The sequence below is a fragment of the Tyto alba genome, unplaced genomic scaffold (assembly GCF_018691265.1).
Source record: "Tyto alba isolate M040663 unplaced genomic scaffold, T.alba_DEE_v4.0 Super-Scaffold_13, whole genome shotgun sequence".
Lineage (NCBI taxonomy): Eukaryota > Metazoa > Chordata > Aves > Strigiformes > Tytonidae > Tyto > Tyto alba.
The window spans coordinates 40,809,235-40,826,838 of record NW_024881275.1 but is presented as its reverse complement, the minus strand read 5'-3'; the positions used below and the strand labels follow the sequence as shown (position 1 = coordinate 40,826,838).

Here is a 17,604-nt window from a genome sequence, read left to right as displayed (position 1 = left end):
TTTGCCTTCTTTAAGAATTGAATTTGGTGTATTTAACTTTATGCCAAGCAGCCATGAACAAAACCTGTAGTAAGAAATTATTCTGACTAATGAGCATCTGTTTCTCTTTGAACACAGTATTTTATATTATGTGTTAGCAGCATAACTTTGTCAAATCATGCTCTGATGTGACTTAGTGGACACAAATTCCAAGTGGGTAGGTAGAACTCCAGGTAGCCAGAAGCATATTTTTGTGTCTACTCAGGTCTTTTAAAAAATTGAGGCTCTTGGTGATAGGAAAGAACATGAACATCTATTCAGTGATTTTCTTTAAGGGTGACTATTGCCCTATGGTTGGCTCATTTGCCAGCCTTGGTTTCTTAGAATATGGATAACTCCTGCCTGGATGCCCAGGTTTCTCAAATTAGTGTTTAGTATCAGGCACTGGGGTTTGAGAATTAATTGGTCTCCACTGTATCTTTTCTGTCAGGAAGATGGTTATAATACTTACCCATAAGTAATTTTATAATTCAAATAGTGCTCCGGTTGATACGAATGTGTTATTTACTCACTATTTTCCAGAGAGCAGAATGGCTGGTGGTGACTGCCCCACCTTCCAAGACTGGTGCTGCAATTCCTGCTTTTGAAATACGATTAGAGAGTGAAAACTAAACAAACTGTAGTAGGTGTTTTTTAGAGTTACAGTAGTTCCACTGCCTGTAGCTGTCAGAATAACCATTAGGGTAGGTAATAGCAGCTTCTACTATATTCTCTTACACTCAGTTGTGATCTGTGCTGTTTTTATATTACCACCTAGACTGAGGGAGATTAATGTTGTAGTTTTGTTTCAAATATAGATAAGCATTTACGAGTGAGCTTAGAAACAAGCCCATTTTCAAGTGTCATCTGACTATGAGTGTTTTTCTGAATTGGAAGTCAAAGATTTCAGCCTAAGGCTGCAAACAGGACTGGCATTTTTGGATTCTAAATTATTTTTTCAGAAAAAAAGAGCACTGAGAAAATCGTTGTTTATCCCAGTTGATGGAGTGTTACACTCATAAATCATTATTATTTTCAACCTTTTGGTTGAGACTATTTTGTTTTCACAGCCAGAAGCAGTAAAATAATCAATCATGTAATAATGCCATGGATAATTATCATGTTGCTTGGTGTTCTTTGAGCTACTGCAGGTGTGTTCAGAACCTCTATTGGTTGTGTTTAAACTGTGGTTTTACAGCTGAGGTGGTGAAGAGCTTTGGAATGTACCCACAGTTGCTTTACTTTTTTTTTTTTTTTTTTTTTTTTTTTTTTATTATTAGCATAATGCATTACCAGCAAAGACTATTTATTATGACTTGTGTTTTTTCTGTAGTTCAAGGCTTTTATATACTCCTCAGTATATTGACTTGGACTGCTGAACATACAAAGAAAAAATATACAGAAAAGCAATGTCTGTGATAGCTAGTAGACTTACTTCCATTGTTACTAAATCAGATATGACATTGAAATGCATTTGTGGTTTAAAAAGCCTCAAGTATTTTACACTGTAAATACCATGGAATTATTTCTTATTTGCTAAACGTTCAGAACAGTTTTATTGGCATAATTACATCTTAATTTGTTTCCAAATAGCGCTTTAATTTTTGCGTTTCTTTACTAGGAGCAAAACTAGTGCTCTGCAGTGACTGTAGGGTTTCTCTGCTGCAGTGTGAAGGAGTAAGTTTTAAGTCTGGAATTATGTGATCAGTTGAAAGTGGCATAAATCACCACAGTCATCAAAAAACTCCCTCCTGCCTTTTCTCTGCTCCAGCTTCTTGCTTCCATGCTGCTCCCTTCCTTCTGCTGACTCAAACACTACTGCAGCTGCACTGGGAACGACATCAGGGAGCTAACCTTTCCCCCTCTCAGCCCCTGGGCAACTGGGGTACAAAAGATTAAGCAATATTTACTGCAGACATGAGATTTGGGTGCCCATATGCTTTTGAAAATCCTGGTAGACATCTGTCTGCATCTTTTGGCATCAGATGCTTTTAGCAGTCTGGCCTAAGGTGACTTGGCCAGGACTTTGAAGGAAGTCCTAAGAATTGAAATTGAAAATAGGATTTGGATATTCCTCCGTGCAGGCTGGGATCTTTTTTCATGATCTCTACTCTGTGTTGTAAAATGTGAGGAGCTGTACTTCGTTGTAACTTTATCAAAACAGTGTTTTGGCTGTGAGTTAATAGAATAATTTGTAATCCAAAGTTTATCGTCCTCAGAACTTGGTTGTGCACTGAAGATGGTGACTTAAAATGAGTATCTTCTTTCCCATGTGTTTGTTTTACTGTAAGGTTGCAACAGCTGTTAATGAGGGTTCCTCTGTGAATGAAATCTGAATAAATCTTTATCTTTGGTTTGTCTCACTAACATTTCTGTCTCACTCTCATTTTAAGTGGCAAATAATAGTAGCAGGAAGAAGAAGCTAAGTTATTTAATAGCTGAACACAATGATCATGGTTGCATAATGAAAGGGTAAAGACTGAGAGTGCAATTGAAAATGCAGCTGTGTGGTTAAGTAAATATGTATTAGTGGTATGAAGCATCAAAATAAATCAGAATATTCATTGAAGTCTGTGTTTGAATCTCTGGTAATAATATTTTAAATGACTTACCTGATTTTTTTCTTTTCACACTGACTTCATAGCACTTGGTGAGGCACCTGGCTGATGACTAAGAAGATAAACTACATCTTCAGTATACTTTTTTCTGTTTCGGAGGTTCATTGAAGCTCTGTGGAAATCAAGAAACATTCTTTCCCTGCAGTTTTGTGCTGATGGCCAGCTGATTGCTTTTACTATGTTTTATAGTGATTTGATGGTAGGTTAATAAGGATTGTTTTATTAAAGGATGAAGTTCCTGCAGGAACCCTGTGAAATTTGTAAAGCATCTTTTCCTTCATGCACTTGACTACTAGTTTCCCAAAACAGACAACTAATCTATCTTGGATCAGTCTGTGAGCAAAAACACTCACAGTAACAGAGATTATTGCAATATGCAGATTCCCTCTTTATGCATTTAACTGACAGAAGGATGTCGAACTATAGGTTTTTGAATATCTGTTAAAATGTGTTTGAGAAATGAGGTCTCACTGTGCAGAATGAAGGTGGTTTAACATTTGTGTTTGTCTGGACTTTTATTTTAAATCAATGATAAATTTTCTGTCCAAAACAAATAATGATGCCATTTTCATTGCTGCAGATCATAAGCCTCAGATCTGCCTTTGTTCTGCAGTGTAGTTCCCACATTTTACAAGAGTGTATTTCATGATACTGAAATGAAAACATTTCACTATAGCTATTAGGTAAAAAAGAAAAAAATCTGAAGAGGGGAAAATTCACAATGATGCAACAAAAGATTTGCTTCAATAAGAAATGTTTATAAATTGTGGCAATTTATTCTACTTAACTCAATCCTGGCTCTTGTAAAAGGTTTCTTAGTGTTTTCTGCCAGCTTTCTGAAGGTCCTGTGACTTGCAGGCTGGTATTGGTTTTACTTTAAATATACTTATTTAATGTTATTTTGATGCTATACCAGAGCAGTCTTAGGAAAGCTTACTCTCTTACTCTCTTTCTAATGGTCTCATAGTGAATCTTTTTATTACTATGAACTTAGATGAAAGTAATTGTAAAGAATTTTTGATGTCTAAAGAATAAATTTAAATTAACAAGTTAACATACTATCCCATGAATAGTATGCTTTGCAAGTTGATAGCAAGCTAGGAAGTGCCTGTTTTTCAGACTTCACAGTTGTCTGAGTAGAACAACTGCAACAAAAAAATGCAGGTTATTTCTCCCACCTTCAGCTATTTTTATGTGAAGCTGCAGCAGTTAAGTAATGTGTGCTGTGGAGGTTCTAATCTGCCATCACTATGAAAGGGGAGCACTGATTTTATGCTACAAACTGCATCTTTTGTAGACTATTTACCACCCTTTACAGGTCTGCCAAGCCCACTCTGCAATTGGTTGCCAGGGGCTGCAGATGTTGGAAAAGAGAAATTTCAATGAAAGGCCCTGATTCAGCAACCCAAGCAGCCTGCCTCCCCCAGCCAAAGTAATCAGATTGGCAGCTGAATCAAAGGGTACAGTGGGCCCTTTGTTTGGGAGCGCCAGAGGTTAGTAATTGACAGAAGGTCAACAAAGTTTTATGAAGAAAAGAACAGAATATTAGAGGGTATTAGGCTGAAGAGAGAGAGTTTGGGAGTTTAATGTTTTTGGAAGAAAGAACCTGAGTCAAAGGTTACAGTTGCAGGAAGCAAAGGTTGCATATTGCCATTTAAAACTGAAAATAGTTTCAGCTCCAGAAGCAGGATTGTTGTTCAGTGGAAGAAATGGCTGAACAAAAATCTGCAGTTTGCCTAATTGTATCTATGTGCAATTGTTAGTGTTGAAGGATTTATTTGTAAGCCTTGGGATTTAACATACAATGATAGAAAGACGGTTGTTTTCTTCATAGAATCATAAGACCGGAAAAGATGTTAAGGGGTCCTATTTCACCCTGGGAGAAGAAGCATTAGCTGTATCTGTGCAATATCATATGCAATAGATGATTGCCTAATCTGACACCCTGGAAAATTTCATTCAGAGACCTGTTTGAAGAATGCTAGCTCGCAGTCCATGCTTAATCTCCTTCAGACTAAGCAGGCATAGTAGTCATTCATTTTTTCTTTCTGTTGGACATGTTTTGTGGGCCATGCCCAGGGCACTAGTTGTAATATTTCAGTTTTATCCATATCCATCTTGAAATGGAATACAGAAAGCTGGAGAAAGCACTCCAGGCCTTACTAGCATTGAGTAGGCTGGAAGGGTTGCTACTGTTTGTGTGTCCCAGTATGATGTTTGCCTTGTTTGCAATAGTGAGATTGTTGACTGTTGATTTATGTTCAATTCTAATCCATGTAAGCAAAGTCAATGCTGGCTTCTCTGTTAGTTATTACTCATCTCTCTGCTTCATTGTAAATGCATAAAAATAACCTCTTTGTTCTATTATTTTTTCAGGAATTGAAGTTAAGATGATGGGTCTATAATTCTCTGGCACTCGTTTTTACCCTTTTTAATAAATAATACCATCTTTTAAGATCTCATCTATGTTCTGCAAGAACTGAAAGACAGTTATTAACATTGCATGGCATTGCATCAGCCAGCCTGTAAGTGCTCGAACTTAATCAGGCCCAGTCTGGTTGAAAATACCTGACTTCGTTACTCTCTTCCTGTGTGAGGCTGAGGCATTGGTTTGCCCCTGGTACCAATTATGATAACTGCCTCCTTGTGACTGGCTTTTTGATGAAGATTAATGCATTGTTTTGATGTCTGCTTATGGCCATGAGCATTTTTAAATCTGTTTATTGCAATTACCCTTCAAATAATGAATGATCTGTGAACTCATAACCATTTCAGGGGGAAAAATTTAGCTCTTAATTTTGTATGCCCTGGGAGTCTACATTGTGATCAGTTGGACAATTTAGTTTTTGAATGTGTGAAAAGGCATTCTTGTCTCAATAATATAGGATGTTTTCTTGTATATTTTGTTGGTCATTGGTGCCTAAAGTAGAGCAGTGGAGCTACCTGTGCTGGACCTTGTTAGTAAGCAGATCTTCCTCATATTTTCAGGCAAAATGAATTGACAAAATAAGTGATAATTATTTATATTCCATTTGGAAAAGGATTTTCTATACTGCTTGTTTTCTTGCTGCAGTTTGCTGTAGTAAGTCAAAGGAACAGAATGTCTTTTGCACATCAGAAATATGAAACACTGACTTGGAATGTGATTTCTCTTTTGGAGTTGAGATTTTCCTTAAATTGAAATAGCTTCCTTTACTGCCCTGAAAGGTTAAGAAATCCTTTTGTGTGGATGAGCCATTTAGAAGAGGTACTTCTTACAACATCTGCACTTTATTTGACTGTGCGGTCCCTGAAAAGTTGGGTATTCCTGGGGATCTAACATATGGCACATCTGGTATATATATTATCTGCTACTGGCAGTTGGCATTCAGGCTGAGTTCTGGTTATGTGTAAGTCTTGTCTGGTCATGCCATGTGCAAGGAGTACAGACACTGGTGATCTCTTCTACCTGACACTATCACTGCAAATGTAAATTGAAGAAGTGAGTGTTCAGAAATACCCCATGATACCTTTAACTTTAATATGCAAGTGAAAAATGTGAGAGTAACCATAGTGGAGTAGATGTACAACCCTGTGTCTTGGCTCTCATGGCAGCAAAAAGGAGATGCTGAAGTAAAAGTGTAAGAAGAGGCCTGACATACATAGTACTACTTTATGCTGGGTATTTACCTAGCCTCCAGCCATTCTGAGTTCAAGGAATTCCTTGCCTGCATAGGATTTCTGTGAATTAAGTCTGAATGGATTTTTCTCCATGAACTTGACCAGTCTCACCTGTAGCCCATATGAATTCTGTCCACAGCCTATCTACATCTTGTTTGAGAAAACTTTACCTTGTTTTAGCTTTGTTTTGAAATTGGTTTTTGCTGGTTTTACCTCACACTACCATTTCTTTTATTGAGAGATTGGTCCATCCTCTCTAAGACTCTCATGACTCCATAGGTCTTTACTGTCATTGACCTCAGCCACATCCTTTCTAGAGTGATAAATTCTAAACCTGGTTTGTGACTTTAATTTTCCTCACTACTCTTCTCTGAAACTCTTCCAATATTTTGGTAGTCTTTTTGAGTTGAGAGGACCTTAAGAGCATGTAATGTTCAATGTGTCAGAGCAAGCCATCGATTTATACAGCAGCATAGTGATGCTTGCAGTTTTACTCTTTACTCTTTTCTTAGAAATGCCCAATACTGGCTGGATTGGTTTTCTTACTGCTTCTGAGAACTGAACTCGATTTTGATGGAACTAACTATTCTGAGTCCAAGATCTTGGTTCACAGTGGTCATGGTCAGTTTTGAACAAATCTTGTATTAAGAAAAAACTTCCCCTATGTGCACCTCTTTCCACTTGTCTTCAGTATTCGCAGTCAGGTATGTCTTTACTTCCCTGTCTGCTTCACTTTTTTCAGTAGCCTTGAATAAGAGAGTTTGATAGCCTGTATAGCCTTTAGCCATTTCCGTTTTGTCTTCTCTGCTCCACGAACATCTGATCCACCCAAAGCCCTCTGCCAGAAACTCTTTTAGGCTTGGACTGTACAAGCCTGTGCAGCTGTTTTCTATACATACCTGCACAGTTGTCCAGCCTGCTGTGGGGGTTCATGTGATGTGGGTATGTTCATTGAGACACTTTCCAGACAACGTGGTGATTGATTTGTCTTCAGTTAGCAGCTATATATTTATGTAGTAGCATGCTGGTTAGCATACTTCTAGCAAGTGTGAGCTGATAATATCACATGTAATGTTCAAATATTGAGCATTTATCTTCTTACCAGTTTTTATTAACAGCTGTTTGCTGTTGTTCTGTCAGTTTTGCGTTTTGCAAGTCTACTTTTTTTTCTTAGCATTGAATGACAGTGCTGTATTTGTAATCGATATGAAAAAAAGATGTGACTGTCTGATATCTTTGTTGCACCTAAAATCAGTTTAATGACAATTATATCTTGTCTAGCAGTAGCTCCTTACTGATCAAGACTGACAATGAAAGTTACATTGTGGATTTTTTTCTGCTTCAGGAAACACATAAAAATGCTGCCAGGAAAAGATAGAGAAGGTAGGAAGAAAAGCATAACGGGATACCCTTCCTGAAATATTGAATAAACAAAGTGGGAAGAGAGATGTAGACAAGAGCTCAGTTGTGTAGGAGTCTTCAAACAAGAGTAAGACTGCAGAGAGTTGGTGATAGCACATGATCAGGAGCTCATCTGCGCTACATTGAGGGGAATTGAAGTAAAAATAATATGAATGAGTATCTGTTGAGGGAAACACTGTCGATTTACTTCTAGCAGGAAAAATATATCAAGTTATTAATGCAAAATAAAAAAAGCACAGATAATAATATTCAACAGGAATACAGAGCTTTTTTCTTGATGTTCTTGACTGCAGGAATTTAAAATTCTGTTTAACTCAAGAGGAAAAGGTTTTATTTTGTTGTAGTGACTTGTTGGTCATCTGCTCCAGAAGCATTTATGGTGTAAAAGATATACTTCTTCATATTGATAATAACTACTTGGTGTTTTAAATTGTGGTACAGAAACTTTAGGGTTAAAGCTGGAATTCATAATAAATGTGGTCAAAGTGGAATTTTACAGATCACAGAAAATATATGTGTTTCTTTCATAAAAGCAAGTTTAAGTGACAGATCTGTTTTGTATTTATAATTTACAAACTACACAAAGGATTTTCAATTTTAACTTTGCTTAGTTATAGAGACTTTGCTGGTAGGTGGTGTCTGTGGCTTGTAATTGTTCTCTGGTAAAGCACATCTGGAGATTAATGTTTTTTCCAGACATAAACATATCAAGCACAAGAGTGAATCACACAAAACTATTATTGAAACATTTTCAGGTCAGCAAATACTCATGTTTCTTTCCAGCTTTGTTTTCAAAAGCTTTAAAAAAATAAGAAATATGGGTCTGGGAAGGAGGCAAGAGAGAGGAAGACATTTCTGTGCTCATTTATCTGATCTTCCAATGTTTTTTCCTGTTGTGAATTCCACTAAATGACTGAAGAAATGGAAACAACTATTTTAAAGTTGAACATGTGGTATTAAACCAAAAGTGTCACTCAGATCTTGGACAGTTTGGAGTCTGATGGTCTGAGTGTTAAGCAACCAAGTGTCCCTAAGAATAGGCTTCTACAAATAATATTTCATCCTGTGCATACTGGTGAATCATGATCACCAGAACAATCCAAGTGCAGGTGCTTGTGCACTAAAGGAACAGTTCCTCTTCCTACTCTTCTTTTTACTCCTATGTCTCATCTTGGATTTACCTTCCCTGTGGCCAGTAAATGCTGCTGTCCTGTTTTAAACTCCTTGTGTGACACAGAGGAGATCAAGCAGAAGCAAGGGAATAGAGATGAACTTGCCTTGCTACTCCATGGTAAAAGTTAGATCTGATGTATTGCTGCTGAACTTCGACAGAAGTATCCCTATCATGGATTCATCAGTTCATCACCCTTTGGAATATTTGGCTAATGGTTATTATATTTTAATTTCAGGAAGATATCTTTTAGGAATGTGATTGAGAATAGGATAAAAGAATCATCAGATATGATGAGTCTGATCTCTGGAAATAGAAACTGAATTACTGTAATGTAATTTCAAAAGCAGGTTTATGACATTTTGTAACTGAGATTGTCAATAAAGCTCAGATACTGTTTAATTTGCTAAACCAGCCCTGCTTTCACGAAATGTTTGCATTTTTGTAAAACTGTGTGATTTTTTTTCTGTTATGAACTGGAAAGTAGTTTTTAACGCTACCCATATTTGCCAAGTACAAGGTAAATTACTATTGTAAAGTTTTCTAATCTGCGATGGATAAATCCTGACTTTGCTAGTAGATGTTTCCTGTGTGCTACTGTGCAACCACGATCTTGACTGAATGAGGTTGCTGACCTCACTGTCATAATGCTGTTTAAGAGAAATATTAACTGAGCACTTCAACAAAATAATTTTTATTTCCTAGGTGAAATGGAAATTCCAGATTCAAATGACCCCTTAGGTCATGCAGATGGACTTGAGAGACCAATTCCAACACCTAAAGGTAAAATTAATTGTAGTTACTTTTTCTTCCTCTTCCCAAATACAAGCATACTTTAGAAAAGACCAGCTAAATCCTGTTATTATATGTTTGCTTGATTTACCTGTGAATACAAGTCTGTAAGAAAGGTAACCTTGTGTGTCTTAGTACTTCTGATTCTAAGCAGCGATGGGGAGGTTACAAGACTCTATGAAAATTAATTTTTAAGCATGTTTAGTCCCCATACACTGAGGGATTAGATGTTTGACCCAAACACAGGGGGCTATTATTGCCTTCCTAGCATATTTTCTGTCACATTGGTGCCATGAAAATGATTAAATTTTGTACAGTGCCATACTTGGCATCTATAGGTAAATTTTAAGTACTAGTATCTCTAAATATCTTTGGTTTGAGACAATTAAATTGAGCCCATGGAAACACAAGAATACTTAGTTTTTAAACAGCACTGATCATTTGTGATTTTTTTAAAAATCAGACTGTAATAGCAGAATTTCTAGTAACTTGTTAGCATACATTTTTATGATACTTTTTCACTTAAACTGTAGATCCAAATGCTATTCTTGGATCTGAAAATGCACGTTTACTTGAAATTGTGATTCCAATTACAATTTGTTGCAACTTTCTAAAGCAAGACATTTTTGTGTCCCACTTGTAGTACAGATTTTTTTCTTTGTATGGAAACACTGCTGTCATAAAGTCAACCCTCATGCTTAGAAAAAATGTCAGACAGTCTTGTTAGTGTGAAGAACTCAGCCTGCTTTCTGCCTTATAGTTAACATTCTCAGCAAGATGAGCACATGTTGAAACTTATGAAGATCTGAGGTGCTGGTCAGATGTTCTTGGAGCTTCCCTTTTAGAGGAATATAAATTTTGAGGGTACCTTTGAATATAGTCTCTGTTCTCAGATATCCAATGTCGTGTAATCCTTATTGTGCTTCACCTCAATATTTGTTAGATTTCTTACCTTGACTATGCTTATTAGAAGATTTTTTTGGAGAATCTTCCATTCATTTCTACACTTAATTGGATTAAAAAAGATGTGTTGCATATCTCTAACCACGTTCTTACTGATCATCAGTGTGGGACTGCATACCTTCCATTTGGGAGGAAGACTTGGTGTACTCCTCAACCATTCTCCACTTCCTGAAGGTCCCAGATTATTTTAGAGGATTAAACTTTGTCCTCCATTATGGGAATAAATTTCATTAACGGTCGTTCCTGTCAGCAACACTGTATACTACAGTTGTTTTATTCACTCCACACTCATGTACCCGCTACTTTTGATGGGGAAAGGTCCATGTTTAATCTTTAACTGTATCTGACAGGCTTGTTTACTTGGCAAGTTGGTCCCACTTTACTCTTTTGTTGTGTCTGAGCTTTTAAGGGTACAGACATAAAATAAAATGTTTTTTCATGTGACATTACTTGGTTAAATTCTTGCTGAGAAAGGAGTTGCAGTTATTTCCTTTTTTTGCAGGGCCACAGGCAATACCTGTCTAAGGAAGTAATTAATCACATCTCAAACATTTCTACATCATAAGGATTTTGTATTTTCTTTAGAAAAAAAGAGACCCTTGTTCTGATATGACTCATTGGTATAGAATCAGTTGTTAGTTTCCAGCATGCCTGGTCTAGAAATGGCCTCATTTTGCTGCCCTTTTATTTTTGTGACTACAAAATCCTCCAAATAAGCAAAAATCCTCGAAATTTTTTGTTTCTTTAGTTGGAATATTAACCAGTGTGTTTCTGTATTGTAGTGAAGTAGCAGTTTTTGGTTCAAAAAATCATTGGACAGTTCTACTTCAGAGTTTATGTATATTATTGAGACCACTAGAAAGAGTCCTTCAGCTTCTTCCATCACATTGACTTTCTTTCTTTCCTTGAGAAATGTTTATTTATGCTGATTTGAACATCATCTACTTTTTTCTGATTGTAGTTTCACAACCAGCCTGAAAAGAATATTAAATAATATTACTAATTATTAATATAATAATTAAATATAATATTAAATAGACTTTAATAATGCCCCAAATGAAAGCCACTTTAGAAGTACTAAGTGTATTGGTCACCCTCTCCTGTAAATCCTCCAGAAGTCATGAAAAATGGTTCTTTCTCCCAGGAAGTAACAAAGTTAAGCAAGGTTTTGTTAAAATAATGTATACTTAAAAAGAGTTGTGAGTCTCTTCCTACAAGTGAAATGAGCCTTCTGATAGTTGATGGGATGGGACCATGGCTCAGTTAGGGCTCTGAGGACAATTTGTCTTCCCTGTTTCCTTTAAGTGAGCACCTGAACCACCAGAAGAGCACTGCCTCTGAGCAATGTCTCACTAAAAAGCAGAAAACAGTGAACATTTGCTATAGAAGACTTAGGTCTGCTCTGGAATAAAAATAAAAGATTTGAACACAAATCTCCTCCCAGTACAATGAGTCTTTGCAAAGATGATCCTTTTTCCAGTCTTGATTTCAATTGGATGTCTCTTGGTGGTGTTCTGTTTTGTAACACTTTAACAAACTTTCCCTGTTCCTAAGTCTCTTTTCTCTGCTGAAAAGGCAGAACAGTTTCAGATTCATGCCCCTCTCTGGAAACACCCAGGCTTGCTGCCCGCTGAGTCTGGTGCTGCTCTCTGTCCACCTTCCTGTGCTCGGGCAGCTCTTCCTGCCAGTGATGCTGTGGAAGAAGCAAAGTTCCCCCTCTCACTGCTGCATGGGTTCGGCCAGGCGAAGGCCAACAGGGAGCTTTCCTTTCTGAATCCCAGAAGAGAAAAAGAACATGTGTGTCAATCACAGATAAATACAAGAGTTGTGGCACAAGCCAAAACCAAGCTTTTCTTTGGTGATGAGCACTGCTCACAATCTCGTACTCTTAAAACAAGGCTGGGGAAGGTAGTAAAGGGTAAAATATGAACTCTTCATTCATAGATGAGCTTTCAGTAAAATCTTACATCATAAATAATGTTGGGTGGTGGGAATATTAGAGCAATACACTTTAATAGTTAAAGAAATGCATGAGTAAAGGCAACCAGCAGTACCTGAGTTACTGAGTGAGTTGGGTTGCTCCAGAAGACATGATGCTTCAAGTCTCTGACGCTTCAAGTCTCTGACCTTAACTGTAGTTTCTGCACAAGTCTTTCTGGGAACTTATTCTGGTTCAAGAGGTACCTATATGATAAATCCAAGTTATGACTAGACTATCTTTGTTGCTTTGGCTTGACATAAGGTAACCTGTCAGGAATCATTCACATGTATTCTAAAAGAAGTAGCTATTTTATCTGCATGACTGGTGACCCAAAAACCAGTCCACATCCTAACTGCACTGTTGTTCCCCCAGAGATTTGCTCCTAAATGGGCAGTAGCCTAGGACAGGTGGTACCTGCCTGTTGTGGTTTGAGCCTGGTCAGCAGCTAAACACCATGCAGCCTTCTCATCTGGCAATGAAAAGGGACAAATGAGCCAGGCCTGGGGTTAGACATAGGACTGGGAGGGGCAAATCACCCATTATGGTCACAGGCAAAAGACAGACTTGTTAGGGGAAGAAAAAAAAAGAACATAGATTTATTATAGACACTAACAACAGCACTTAACAGAGTAGGACAGTGACAAGTATTGCCAAATCTTGAGAACACCTTCCCCCCACCCCTCCCTTCTTCCCAGGCTCAGCTGTGCTCCCGATATCTCTACCTCCTCCCCACAGCAGCGCAGGGGCAGGGAATGGGGGGTGCAGTCAGTGCTGCCGCTTCTGCCATCTTTGATGGGGGGAGCTTCTGGAACTTATTCCCTATGCTCCATCATAGTTCCCCTCTCACGGGAGACAGCCCTCCACAAACTTTCTCCAACATGAGTCCCTCCCACAGGCCGCAGCGTTCCCCACACTGCTCCGCCATGGGACACCAACTGTCTCCAACTGGAGTCCCTCCCACGGCTGCAGCCCTTCCCGAGCTGCTCCGGCGTGGGACATCCCCGCATGCTGCAATCCTCCCAGCGCTGAATTACAGCAGCAGGGCTACCTTTTCCCACGAGACCCCGGCCTTTTTCGGGCACAGCACCTTGATCATCCAGGCAAAATGAAACACAGGCCATAAATGTGTCTGCTCCACCGTAGATCTCCATGGGTGGCAGGGGGGGCCGCCCTGCTGTCTCACCATAGGATACAGGGGGGTCTCTGCTCTGGCACACCTCCCCCCTCCTTTCTTCCTCCGTTCCTCCACTGACCTTGGTGTTCACGCAGCTGCAGCAACTCCTCCTCACAAGTCCCACTGCTTGTCACCACGTCCCTTCTTAAATGTTATTGCAGAGGTGCAGCTGATGGGCTCAGTTTTGGTGCAGAAGTGGCGTTGACTTGGAGCTGGGGGAGCTTCGAGAAGCTTCTCACAGGGGCCACCCCTATAGCCCCCTCCCCTGCTACCAAAAACCCCACCACTCACTCAAACCTAGGACACTGCTTCTCCACAATCTCATCTGGGAGTTCAGAAAACAAGAAAACAAAACCATACCACCCCGTAGAATCAGATTCCTGGGCTAGGTCAGATCTTCTGTGCTTCAAGTATGAGAAAATACTGTTCAAAAACAGGTTTTCTTTTGCTGAAAGGAGCTTAAGCCCACTGAATTTGGATCTGGGGACAGTGCACACACCATGGCAGTATTTCAATACTAATTCTGCTTCATTCCTGAATTGGCTATAATTTATTCTGAAGCACATTTGAAGCACATGTGATCCAAATCACTTTATTTTACATCCTCTGGTTGCATTTTTGTACATTGAGATCACAAATAGTATGGAAGATGGGGTGCAAATAATGGGACTAAATTAGACTGTAAAGGTGTCAGTTCTTCTGGAAATATTATGTGGCAGTATATGACAGTATAGTTTCCTTAACTGTTCATGTGTATTTTGGAAGAGCAGCCAACATCACCCATCTTCATATTGTAGTTAAATAAAGCATAGCAGTGAAGAATTGGGAAGACTGATTTGTACTGAGGGAAAAGGTCTGTGCTAGAAATCACAAGTCTTAGACTTCTATCTTCCCTCCCTATTAGAATGGTGTTTCTAGGTGTATTTTGACTCCTGATGTACTTGTGGAGTGACTTTACTGGACTCCCACCACCTGCTAAGGTGTGATGGTGTGGTCCACGTCCCTTAAGTTCTTGTACTTATGGAAGTGTTGTTGTAAACACCTCTAGAAAGAAATGCTTTGAATTTCAGCAACTTTCACATCTGTTTTCTCTTATGATAGTGTTCAGATCTTTTATAAGCCTAAAGCACTGCAACTCTTCAATGTTTTTTATATATTAACAGTCAATTCTGTGAATACTCTATACTTATTACTGTATTCATAACACATTCAATTATGGAACAGTGTTGTCTTCCTGAAGTCATTCCTTGTTAATAATCAGCCATTCCATAAACTGAAATATGCTTCCTAGGTGAAAAATTGTGTCTTATTATAGGAAATCATGAATTTGCTTCTAATGGAAATATCATTAGATTAACTTCCCAAAATGTTTTCCAAAAAAATCTTTTGTGTTGGATATAAGATTATATTAGTCTTAAAATGCCGTTGCAGCGGGTTGTCATTTGAAAGAGTTGTGGTGAGTGACACGTATTATTTTATTTACATCTAACAAAATGAACAAATTGTTATTTGAAGACAAAAATAAAAAAGGGTGGGGAGATGAAAAAAGAATCACACATTGCTTTTAAAATAAATCATAATATATATATATATTTAGTGGTTTTGAACATTGGAAAGTTTATGCCATGAATCTGAAAATGCTCTAAGTTGTATGCAGTTATGCAGACAAAAAAGTGTTTGCCCTTTTTCTAAACAGCTGATTTAAAATTTTCAGTATCTAAATCCAACACTATTGTAAGTTGTGATGTGTTCTGTAATATAGAACAGATGGGTTTATGGGTTTTTTTGCCTGTTGGATCTAAAGTTATATAAATACATGTATATGTCTTACCAAGAAACATGTATTCTAAAAAGGGATAAAACATATATGTAATTATTACTACTTGTTCTGAAGAGATCTTTGTATCTTCAGGTATCTAGCATTTTATGACTCACATTTTCCTTTGTTTTTCTCAGAAATTGGACATTCAGTGTTTGCTTCCCTTGTGCAGTGCAGTAAGGAAAGAGAATCAATGGTTCCACAACAATGAATGATTATCTCTTTATCTCATTATCTCATATGCTCATTATCTCAGGAACACAGGAGGGTGTGAAACTCAGCATAGTATCATGCATATTACCACTTAGTCTATGTATGAATTTGGGAAGTCACTTAAACTCCCTTTGTTTTAGTTTTCCTCATTTGGAAAATAAGATTGATGATATCTTCCCATCTCATGAGACTTCAATATTTCTAAATGATTTAGAAGTTTTGAGATAAAGAGTTGCAAATTTTTAGTAACTGCTGTACATGGAGGCCATCACAGAGCTGGTTTGAAAATTATGAATGGATAATTATTTTTTTAAATCATATAGGGAAAAAGGAGCAAGAACAACAAAAATTAATATAAAACAAAACGTAAAACAGCTAAGCCGGAATGAGCTTCATCTGAAGTCACTAAAGTGGTGTAATTTTTTTTTTTTTAAATGAACTTCAAAATCACAGCTAAGATCTTAAAATAACAGAAGCAGAGCAATCATTTTATATTGTGTTTATGCCGAGAATAGCATGTATGGTTTGAGCCAATAACTTGGGCATCTAAGTGCCAGCATAATATAAATAAAACTAAGAAAAATAATATGCATGTGAGGTCTCAGTGATAGTTGCACCCTTTATGTTTTTAGCTTAGTATCTAGGCTTGGGCATATCTTCACAGTGATTTGACATATGCTGGAAAGTTTATTTTTATATTCTTGGCAAAACATGCAAAATAGACCTGTCATCTTAATTTGGATTTGCTGTGGGATTCTGTCTGATATATTTATATCAAATTTATTCAATTTAAAAATATGGCAACATAACAAAGGCTTTTGAAAATATGAAAGAGTTTTGCCAGAATTCATGTCAGTCATTTCCCTAAGCTACTTTATTCATAGGGTACATAGAGTATGATAACATAACATAATATATAGATTAAGTTACATTATCCTCTTGTAGCTTCTTGACAGAACAGTTTTTACTCTGTTCAAGGAGAATAAATATTAATATTGGTTGTACACTATGTTAGAAATCATAATAAAAGAGAAATTTAATTTAGACCATCTTTGCCTACAGCGAATGTAGAAATATCCACCAGATAGCTTTTCCCTTTGAAGTACTTTAAGCCAAGCCAAAGACTACTGAAGGCAAATGAAGCATTTTCCTTCATTTCAATGACACTTGGAACCAAGCCAGAGTTTAGCAAATAGTATGTAACAATAGTATTTGTGTAACACAGAAAATTGCCAGCCATTATACTCAGATTTTTAAAATATTCTGTTGATATTCTTATCCCAAATATAACTGTTTATAGTAGGACATTTACAAGTTTAGAAATGCTGTTTATACATAGCGAGTCCAAAATATTGTATAGAGAGTATTTATTCTTTGTTTCAAAGGTATGTCAGTATTAAAACAGATTAACAAATCTGTTCATTTTTAAAAATTCTAGTTGATTCATGCATAACACAGAATGTAGGACACATATTAAATACAACTTCTAGTGCCTTCACATTTCATTTTTCTCCATACCTGTTCAAATAAATATTTATGAAGAGAGAAAGAGAACTACATTCAAGAAAATTTGCTTTGTATATTGTTGAGGTCCCAGTTTATCCTGGGAAACATTTTGGTTTTTTTTTCCCCAAACCATTGCATCAAACTGACATCCACACAGTGTGTGTGGTTTCACGTACATCACAAAAAGTAACTGCTGATTATCACCACAGAAATTAAATAAGGAAAACATTCTTAAGAACATGGTTGGTTAAATTTTCCACTTGGTTT

At 37.3% G+C, this 17,604-nt stretch overlaps 1 protein-coding gene across 1 annotated transcript in view; it reads left to right on the top strand.

Moving 5' to 3' along the window:
- Positions 1-17,604, top strand: part of ROR2 (receptor tyrosine kinase like orphan receptor 2) — a 156,927-nt gene that overhangs the window by 98,062 nt on the left and 41,261 nt on the right. Inside the window, exon 2 of the mRNA XM_033008937.2 lies at positions 9,595-9,672. Within this exon, the coding sequence (XP_032864828.2) occupies positions 9,595-9,672 (78 nt within the window). The remainder of the gene's footprint in view (positions 1-9,594; positions 9,673-17,604) is intronic.